Source organism: Balaenoptera borealis, assembly GCF_965194805.1.
Source record: "Balaenoptera borealis genome assembly, chromosome: 20".
NCBI lineage: Eukaryota > Metazoa > Chordata > Mammalia > Artiodactyla > Balaenopteridae > Balaenoptera > Balaenoptera borealis.
In genome coordinates this window covers 59,817,672-59,826,626 of record NC_138879.1, presented here as the reverse complement: position 1 = coordinate 59,826,626, position 8,955 = coordinate 59,817,672, and the positions used below count along the sequence as shown (strand labels likewise).

At 66.2% G+C, this 8,955-nt stretch overlaps 2 protein-coding genes across 2 annotated transcripts; one reads left to right on the top strand and one right to left on the bottom strand.

Moving 5' to 3' along the window:
• Positions 1-412: 412 nt before the first annotated feature.
• MAPK7 (mitogen-activated protein kinase 7) lies at positions 413-5,893 on the top strand. The gene is made up of 6 exons (XM_082374085.1): positions 413-1,690; positions 2,333-2,498; positions 3,142-4,220; positions 4,317-4,897; positions 5,228-5,361; positions 5,457-5,893. Exons 1-6 carry the CDS (start codon positions 1,459-1,461, stop codon positions 5,608-5,610), a joined length of 2,346 nt encoding a protein of 781 aa, XP_082230211.1. The 5' UTR covers positions 413-1,458; the 3' UTR covers positions 5,611-5,893.
• Positions 5,894-6,038: 145 nt separating this feature from the next.
• MFAP4 (microfibril associated protein 4) lies at positions 6,039-8,774 on the bottom strand. The gene is made up of 6 exons (XM_082374158.1): positions 8,617-8,774; positions 8,307-8,385; positions 7,940-8,094; positions 7,409-7,505; positions 7,149-7,331; positions 6,039-7,002 (listed from the first exon to the last, which is right to left on the bottom strand). Exons 1-6 carry the CDS (start codon positions 8,620-8,622, stop codon positions 6,755-6,757), a joined length of 768 nt encoding a protein of 255 aa, XP_082230284.1. The 5' UTR covers positions 8,623-8,774; the 3' UTR covers positions 6,039-6,754.
• Positions 8,775-8,955: the final 181 nt, after the last annotated feature.

Here is an 8,955-nt window from a genome sequence, read left to right as displayed (position 1 = left end):
GGGGCTTCTGAAGGGCTGGCAACGTTCTGTTTTTCTGGTTTTCTCCATTTGAATTCTATACACTGAGGTGTTAGGTTTGTGAAAACTGATTGATACACTTACGTGGAACTTTATGTATGTTTTAGTAAAAAATGAACAACCACAACAGTGGGGAATGTAAACAAAATTCCTTTCTGGTCTGGATCTGCTCTTTGGCCACCAGTTGGGACGGAAGGGATGGACCCTCGCCGAGGCGCTCAGGCCTAACTCCTGGCCTCCCCGGCCCCTTCCTCCCCCGACACTGGTGGACATGCGGCCTTCAGCGAGCTGGCGTAGCTGACCCCGCGGCCCCGCCCGCTGCCCCGCAGGCAAGGCGCGGGAGTCGCTGGACGGAGCCGCCCCACGGAGGCGTCACGCCCGAGACCGGGAAACTGCGAGCCGAGGCCCGGCGACGCCGGAAGCTGAGAGGAGAGGACCAGCCAACGGAAGTCAGTGGAGGCTGGCTTCGGGCCGACGCTCTATAACCCGGAGGACCGGGATCTCTGTGGTTGGATGTGACGGATCACCGTATACCTGGGATGACGCTTTCCCAGCGCCGGGCTCCCGGGGCCCATCGGGAAAATGGGGGGCGCAATCCCCGGGGCGATAGGGGCTGATAAGGGAAGAGGGGGCTGAAGGAGGGGGACTGCGTGATGCGGCCGCCAAGGTAACATCTAGTCACCTCAACCCTCCAATCTCCCGGGACCAGTAGCAACAGACCGGTGGAGACCTGGCGGATCGGAGTGGACGCGCGCGCTCAGGGGCGGTGCTTTCCAGTCTCGCGGCGCCCGGGGCTGCCAGCGCGCATGCGTCCGAGGAGGGCACCAGGCCGTAGAGACCCTGCGAAAGCCGAGCGCGGGTTGGGCGGCTCCCGCCGGGGGACTGGACAGCAGCGCGGGCGCGGGTGGAGGCGCGGCTTCCTTGGCCGGTGGGCGCGGATTGGACGCAGCAAGTGGAAGGGGTGGGCACCTCCGCGGAGACCGTTCAGGGATTGGCCAGAGCCTGCGGAGGCGTGGTCTTGGGGGGCGGGGCGGGAGACAGCGCGCTGCTGAGGTGGTGGTGGTGGCGGCTGCCCGACCCAGTGAGCGAGCGGGTCTTCGGGTCCCACCCCCAACCCCGACCCGGGGACTGAAAGCCGGCGACGCCGGGGAACCGGGGAGCCGGGACCTCCGAGGTCCCGGGAGGCGTCGGGGTGAGGCGCCATCCGCCGAGTGCGGACCGAGGAGAGCGGGCGCCCCGCCCCTCGCTTTCTTCCTGGACCGCGCCTCGCTGCGCCTCCCCCACCGCCGACCCCGCGTCCCGCGCGGGCCTGAGCTCCGGGCTCCCGCGGGTGCGGGACGCGGGCTGCGTGCGCCGCTCGGCCTGCGGGCCTGGAGGCTCCGGGGGGCCCCCTGAGTCCGGGGCCGGGCCCCTCCTCGCCCGCGTCCCCACGCAGACGCCATGGCTGAGCCCCTGAAGGAGGACGACGGCGAGGACGGCTCCGGAGAGCCCCCCGGGCCGGGGAAGGCGGAACCCACCGGCCCCGCCGCCTCCGTGGCGGCCAAGAACCTGGCCCTGCTGAAGGCGCGCTCCTTCGACGTGACCTTTGACGTGGGGGACGAGTACGAGATCATCGAGACCATCGGCAACGGGGCCTACGGGGTGGTGTCCTCCGCGCGCCGCCGCCTCACCGGTGAGCGACCCGCCCGGCCTTGCTCGCACGTGTGGAAACCGGTTCCCGGGGGCTGAGACCCGCCCCATCCCAAGCAGCCAGCGGGGCCGCTGGGATGTGAATTCTGGGTCAAGTCAGCAAGCATGGGTTGGGTGCCTCTGGGGGCCGGCCTCTGTATTGGGCTCGGGTCTCTGAAACTTTGGTGGCTTTGCCAGCACATCAGCCTACTTCCTCCTTAGGTGACAGTCCGGGTTAGACCCGAATGGAGGTTCTCCAGAGTGTGTTCTGGAGCCAGAGACTGGTGCTCGGGGTTGGTGGTGGGATGGATGAGGTCTGAGATGCAGAGTGTAGGGAGGTAGAGTGAGCACAGGTGTGAGAGTCTAGAGTCTACCACTAACTAGCTGTGCAACGCCCAGCAAGCTGCTGAGCCCAGGCCTCCGCATCTGTAACTTCAGCTACGAGTACCTGCCTCAGGAAGGAGGTGACGCGGAAATCTGGTAACGTACGTACTATGCTTAGCACGGAGCCTGGCACAAGGTAGGTGCTCTGTAAGTGGTAGCTGTTGTCACTTGCATCCGCAAAGGGAGGTATTGAAAGGGGCCTTTTGCTACTCTGCAGCTAACCAAGGTACCTTGTGGCATCTGCTTTTCCCCTGTTCTCCAGGCCAGCAGGTGGCCATTAAGAAGATCCCTAATGCTTTTGACGTGGTGACCAATGCCAAGCGGACCCTCAGGGAGCTGAAGATCCTCAAACACTTCAAGCACGACAACATCATTGCCATCAAGGACATCCTGAGGCCCACTGTGCCCTATGGCGAGTTCAAATCTGTGTAAGGAGTGGGGATGGAAGAGGGAGACCGAGCAGGGACCTTTTCTGAAGGCTGGGGCCATATTGCTGAAGTTCTAGAAGGGTAGCTGAACCTAATGGAGGGCAGGCTGGGAAAATTCCTGCGATTCCAGGATCAGTGCTCCCTTAGGGCTTTGCCAGGGATACATGTGATTCCTCTAGAAAAGTGCAGAAGTAACAGTTTTATAGGACCTCGGTATGTAGCGTGGCAAACGTAGGACGTTCATTCTATATCTGTACCTTTCTATTCCCATAGCAGACATCACTAGTCAATCACAGAACACTGTCCTACAGAAAATGGAGAAGGCTTTACAGTTTTCATCATAGTTTTTCCAGCAGCCACTACCAAACGATGGAGAGGGCTCCCGAACTAAACACGTTGGCCAGCCTGGTTTAGTCCAACCCGACCTTTGCTCTGATGGTGAAACTAGATCTGGAGAGAAAAGCGATTTCACTTCACTTAAGTTAATGGACGAGTTGTAGAGAATCTAGAATTTTCGTAACCTGTGGGTGGCCCCTACAGAGTCTGAGAGTAAGGCCATGACCTGTCTGGAGCGGGAGGGCGTGGTGAGGATGGGGCTGGAGGGTAGGCAAGACAGCCCTTGCCTGTCTCCCCTGCCCCTCAGCTATGTGGTTCTGGACCTGATGGAGAGTGACCTGCACCAGATCATCCACTCCTCGCAGCCGTTGACGCTGGAGCACGTGCGCTACTTCCTGTACCAGCTGCTGCGGGGCCTCAAGTACATGCACTCGGCTCAGGTCATCCACCGCGACCTCAAGCCCTCCAACCTGCTGGTGAATGAGAACTGTGAGCTCAAGATCGGGGACTTCGGCATGGCCCGAGGCTTGTGCACCTCGCCCGCCGAGCACCAGTACTTCATGACCGAGTACGTGGCCACGCGCTGGTACCGTGCCCCCGAACTCATGCTCTCGCTGCACGAGTACACGCAGGCTATTGACCTGTGGTCCGTGGGCTGCATCTTTGGGGAGATGCTGGCCCGCCGCCAGCTCTTCCCAGGCAAAAACTATGTGCACCAGCTGCAGCTGATCATGATGGTGCTGGGTACCCCGTCGCCGGCCGTGATTCAGGCCGTGGGGGCTGAGCGGGTGCGGGCCTACATCCAGAGCCTGCCGCCACGCCAGCCTGTGCCCTGGGAGACGGTGTACCCGGGTGCCGACCGCCAGGCCCTCTCCCTGCTGGGGCGCATGCTGCGTTTTGAGCCCAGTGCCCGCATCTCAGCAGCTGCCGCCCTTCGCCACCCCTTCCTGGCCAAGTACCACGACCCCGATGATGAGCCTGACTGCGCCCCGCCCTTTGACTTTGCCTTTGACCGCGAAGCCCTCACACGGGAACGCATTAAGGAGGCCATCGTGGCCGAGATCGAAGACTTCCACGCACGGCGCGAGGGCATCCGCCAGCAGATCCGCTTCCAGCCTTCCCTACAGCCTGTGGCCAGTGAGCCCGGCTGCCCCGATGTTGAGATGCCCAGTCCCTGGGCTCCCAGCGGGGACTGTGCCATGGAGTCCCCTCCGCCGGCCCCACTGCCATGCCCTGGCCCTGCGCCCGACACCATCGATCTGACCTTGCAGCCGCCCCCGCCGGCCAGTGAACCAGCCCCTCCAAAGAGGGAGGGAGCCATCTCAGACAACACCAAGGCTGCCCTCAAGGCCGCCCTGCTCAAGTCCTTGCGGAGCCGGCTCCGAGGTGCCTGGCAGAGGCCGCGACTGGCTGGGGAGAAAGAGGCAGAGGGGCCCCAGGCCTGGACAGGCTCTTACCTTCACCCTCCCGTCTTCTCCGCAGATGGCCCCAGCGCCCCCCTGGAAGCTCCCGAGCCTCGGAAGCCGGTGACAGCCCAGGAGCGCCAGCGGGAGCGGGAGGAGAAGCGGCGGCGACGGCAGGAGCGAGCCAAGGAGCGGGAGAAGCGGCGGCAGGAGCGGGAGCGCAAGGAGCGGGGGGCCGGGGCCTCCGGGGGCCCCTCCGCCGACCCCCTGGCCGGGCTGGTGCTCAGCGACAACGACCGCAGCCTGCTGGAGCGCTGGACTCGCATGGCCCGGCCCCCGGCCCCCGCGCCCACGCCCCCCGCAGCCCGGCCCCGCAGCCCGCCGGCGGGCCCTGCAGCCCAGCCCGCGGGCCCCCCGCCGCAGCCTGCCTGCCCGCCTGCTGGGCCTGCGCCTGCTGCACCCCAGACCGCCGCCTCCTCCGGCCTCCTGGCCCCCCAGTCGCTGGGGCCACCCCCTGGGCTGCCTGGCCCCAGTGCCCTGAGCGTTCTGCCTTACTTCCCCTCTGGCCCACCCCCTCCAGACCCCGGGGGGGCCCCTCAGCCCTCCACCTCCGAATCACCCGACGTCACCCTGGTGACCCAGCAGCTGTCCAAGTCGCAGGTGAGGGGAGAGGCCCGGCCGTGGGGATGCCTGGATCTGAGCCCAGGGGAGGCGGGCCTGGGAGGTCGTTGGGGGCAGGAGAGGCTGTGGTGTGTCCTGGTCCCATGGAGCGGAGCGGTAGACGGGACTCGAGCTCTCCTGGCCTGCCTGCTCGCTCGCAGAAGGAGCGTAGCGCTGACGAGCCGGCCGTTGGAGACCCCAGCCCGCACTCAGTGTTTGTTGAGGCTGGTGTCCAGGCCCACGCGAGGGCAGTGTCAGGGTGGGGTGCCCTGCAGACCTCAGTGGGCTCTGGGTGGTGCCCGCGTTGTAAGCTGCCATCATCCCCTGCAGGTGGAGGACCCCTTGCCCCCCGTGTTCTCCGGCACCCCAAAGGGCAGTGGAGCGGGCTATGGCGTTGGCTTTGACCTGGAGGAATTCCTAAACCAGTCTTTCGACATGGGCGTGGCTGACGGGCCACAGGACGGGTAAGAGCTGGGCCGGGACTCCAAAATGAGCTGTGGCTAGGGGCTCCCAGCACAGGAGGAGCCCCTCACCCCACTCTCCCCCTTGCCGCCCTCAGCCAGGCCGACTCAGCCTCGCTCTCAGCCTCCCTGCTCGCCGACTGGCTCGAGGGCCACGGCATAAACCCTGCCGACATCGAGTCCCTGCAGCGTGAGATCCAGATGGGCTCCCCCATGCTGCTGGCTGACCTGCCTGACCTCCAGGAGCCCTGAGGCCCGCAGGCTGTGCCTTGCTGCCAGGGGCAGACCCAGCTCCAAGATCCGCAGGACCGTTCCCGAGGGCTGGAGCCCTGGGCCTGACAGCGGAAGCTCAGCTCGGGTTATTCTGCAGGTTCATCTCAGACCCACCCTGCGGCCTTAAGCGGCCACCTGAGCCAGCACGAGCCACGGCAGGAGGGGCGACCCCTACCCCCCCGAGCGATAATTTTCAGTATTGTATTTTTATTATTATTATTATTACATTATTATTATTACACAAATTTTTTTGCCAGCGAAACGAAGCCTGTGAAATATAAGGTTCCCTTTAGTGCCTGTCTCCAGGGCGTGTTTCTGGAGTTGAGGGCAGGGTGCCATCAGTCGGGGAACCAGCGCTTGGGGGCCAAGCTAACGCATCTGCGTGCACAACAGCCAAGGCCAGTTCATTCAGGTCCTGAGGTTTATTAAGACCTCCACTCCCCACTTGCTCCCGGCCCCACAGAGGTTGCCCTCTGCCACCTCGCATGGTCAGACGCACCCCCGGGGCGGGTGGGGGGACCTCACAATCTGTGCCTACCTTGGCTGCGGCTGTTCTAGTGTGGCTTGCGGTAGCCGGGGTGAGATACGGTTTGGGTGTCGAGCTTCGGGTGCCTGGGACGGGCAGGCGGGGGAAGCTGAGCGTGAGACGGGGTTGGGGCCCGTGGTGCTCGCCGCTGGGAGGGAGGTGAAGGACGGGAGCTTCTCTGCTGGCTGGCGGGACTGCTAGGGCGTGGCGGTGGCGGCCACACGCGGGTGGCCTGGCGTGTGCCGCGAGTGGGTCGGACTGCGCCGCCGGGCTCCCGGCGCGGGGCCCTGGCGGAGGCCGCAGTCGGGAAGCCGGCTAAGGTGGGACACCAGCCCGCAGCCTTCCGGACGGGGTCCGAGTCCAGGCCGGGTGGCGGTGCCTTCCGGAGGTCTGGGAGGCCGCCGACGTGCAGCCGGTGGAGGGGAGCGCAGGCCCGGCTGAGAGGTGGGCGTCGAGGGTGTGAGGGGAGCGGTTGGGCTGGAGCCACAGGGCCCCCGGGAGAGGCGGGCGCTGAGGGGGGCGGGGCGACAGGGCGGGGGCGGGGCCGCGAGGCGGGGCGGCAGGGCGGGGGGCGGGGTCTCGAGGCGGGCCGGCGCCTCAGGCCCGGCGGATCTTCATCTCGGTGCGCTTGAGGGAGTAGTAGAAGCCCTTCCACTGGGCCCAGTTGATGCCGTTGGCGTAGGAGAGGTGGGAGCCGCCGAGGTAGAAGCCGTTGAGGTTGGCGAAGTGGCAGCTGCGGAACCAGAAGGCGCCCGACGAGAGGGCCGCGCAGTTCTGCACGAAGAGGTCCTGGTCCCGGTCGAAGGTGGAGAACTTCTGACCGCTGTGGTAGGACAGGGAGTCGCCTGGCGGAGGGGAGGGGCAGCCTGGGGACGGGGCCTCTTCCGAGCCAGACGCGGGGTAGCTGTGCGTCCGCAGCTCGCGGGGCCGCCTGGGCGCGGGGGCAGCCCGGCCTCCCCCCGGCCCCTCCGCGGCTGGCGGGAGCGGGTACCTGCCCCGCCGTCCTCGAAGCCCGCCACGTGGAGGCTGTAGCCGTCCTCCTCGGCGCTGACCGCGTGGGGCGAGATGGAGAAGTCGGCGTACTTGGCGAAGGCCGTGTTGTTCTCGAAGTCCTCCAGGTCCACCCGCAGCTCATACTTCTGCTTCAGTGTCAGGAGGTGCAGGTTCTGCAGCCCTGGGAGGGGGCGGGGGGCGTGCCGGTCAGCGGGGACCTGGCTCTGGGGGCGCCCAGCCTGCCGGGCCCCACCTTACCCAGCCAGTACTCCCCATCGGCGCGGCCAAAGCCCAGCTTGTAGTCGTTCCAGCCCCGGAAGAAGCTCACTGAGCCGTTGAATCTCTTCTGGAAAACCTGGAGCAGAGAGGATGGGCCTGGACGCTCGAGGGGCCGGGGGCTGGGGCCTCACCCGGGCACGGACCCTGTGAGGCTGAGGCTGAGGCGGCTCGTGAGAGGACCGAGCCGGGGGCCGAGATGAGGCACGTGCCGGCACCGAGAGCAGGAAGAGGTGAAGGGGGCGTTCTAGAATTGAGACGCCTGGGCTTGAGTCTGGCGCCAGCTGTGTGACTTTGGGCAAGTTACTGCACCTCTCTGGGTTTTGGTTCCTCATTTGTAACCTTGCTCCCAGGATTATTGTGAGGATTGCAGGCACTAACCTACCTTAAGCATCTAGGAGTCTGTGGTGGCAGAGGCTCACAAACTGTGCAGTATCGTCCCTGCTTTAGAGACGAAGTCACAGGCTCACAGCCGTGCGGCTTGGCCTCCGCGCCCCCCCCCACTCCACTCACCGTCCACTTTCCACCCTCGGTGGTCATGTCACAGAAGACGGGCACAGGCACGCTGGGGCCCGAGGGGTAGATGAGGTACACGCCGTCCTCCTGGTAGCCCTGGGCGTAGATGTCGTCGCAGTCCAGGGGCTGCTGTAGGCACGACCTCTCCAGAGCTGGGGGCGGGGTGAGGAGAAGGGGCCTGAGGCACGCCAGCCACCTCCGCCCCCCCGGCCCCCCCTTCACCTCCCTCCCCGACCTGGGGGCGCGTACCGTCTGGCCCACCTGCCCCCTCTTACAGGCTCAGCCCTGGGGCCCGACTCCCAGCTGCGATGCTCGGGACAGCCCCCTCGCCCAGCCTGTGGGCCGTGGGAGTGCGGCAGCTTACCATCTCCCCGGATCCCCAAGACCTGGGAGACACAGGGGCCAGTGCAGAGAAGCAGCAGCAGCGGCAGAGCCAGAAGGGCCTGGCGACAGGAGGACAGGGTCACCCGCCCAGCCCCAGAGCCCCTCTGCATTTGCCCCTCAGACGAACCAGCCCTGCCAGGAGCCCCTGGTCTGCGCCTCTGCCTCCACACCTCCCCTGGGGCAGGCTCGTGAGCGCCCCGTCCCTTCACAGCCCCCCGCCTGGCGAGGGCCCTGTCTGCAGGGTGGGCTCAGTCCCCTGTGGCCCTGAGGCCCCCGCCCCGGCCCGGTACCTTCATGCTGCCAGCTGGGCTCCGAGCGGCTGGGTGTCTGCTGCCCCAGACTGCGCCCCAGACTGCGCCGGCCCAGAGTTATGTGCTGGGCCCCCGGCCAGCCGCTCCGGCCCCGCCCCTGTGGCTGCAGAGCCCCCTCTCCCCCTCCCCCGGCAGGGAACCAGCATCCACTTACACTGTCAGTGGCGCCGGGAGGTGGGCCCGGGCCAAGGGACCACCTGGGCCTCATTAGGCCTGCGGGGCAAAGCGGGCGGAAGTCCACACCCCAGGGCTCAGACCGGCCCGGGACTCCCCCCGCCCGGCACCCCCAGCCCCTGCCCCGCGTCCCGACGGCCCCCC

What these genes read in the sequence shown, in the direction of transcription:
- MFAP4 (XM_082374158.1), bottom strand. An exon ending in CTTGGGGATCCGGGGAGATG is followed by an intron (nt 8,095 to 8,306) that starts GTAAGCTGCCGC and finishes CCCCGCCCCCAG; the next exon opens with CTCTGGAGAGGTCGTGCCTA. An exon ending in CGATGGGGAGTACTGGCTGG is followed by an intron (nt 7,332 to 7,408) that starts GTAAGGTGGGGC and finishes GCCCCCTCCCAG; the next exon opens with GGCTGCAGAACCTGCACCTC.
- MAPK7 (XM_082374085.1), top strand. Translation starts at nt 1,459, where the DNA reads ATGGCTGAGCCCCTGAAGGAGGACGACGGCGAGGACGGCTCCGGAGAG. An exon ending in TATGGCGAGTTCAAATCTGT is followed by an intron (nt 2,499 to 3,141) that starts GTAAGGAGTGGG and finishes CCTGCCCCTCAG; the next exon opens with CTATGTGGTTCTGGACCTGA. An exon ending in GCTGACGGGCCACAGGACGG is followed by an intron (nt 5,362 to 5,456) that starts GTAAGAGCTGGG and finishes TGCCGCCCTCAG; the next exon opens with CCAGGCCGACTCAGCCTCGC.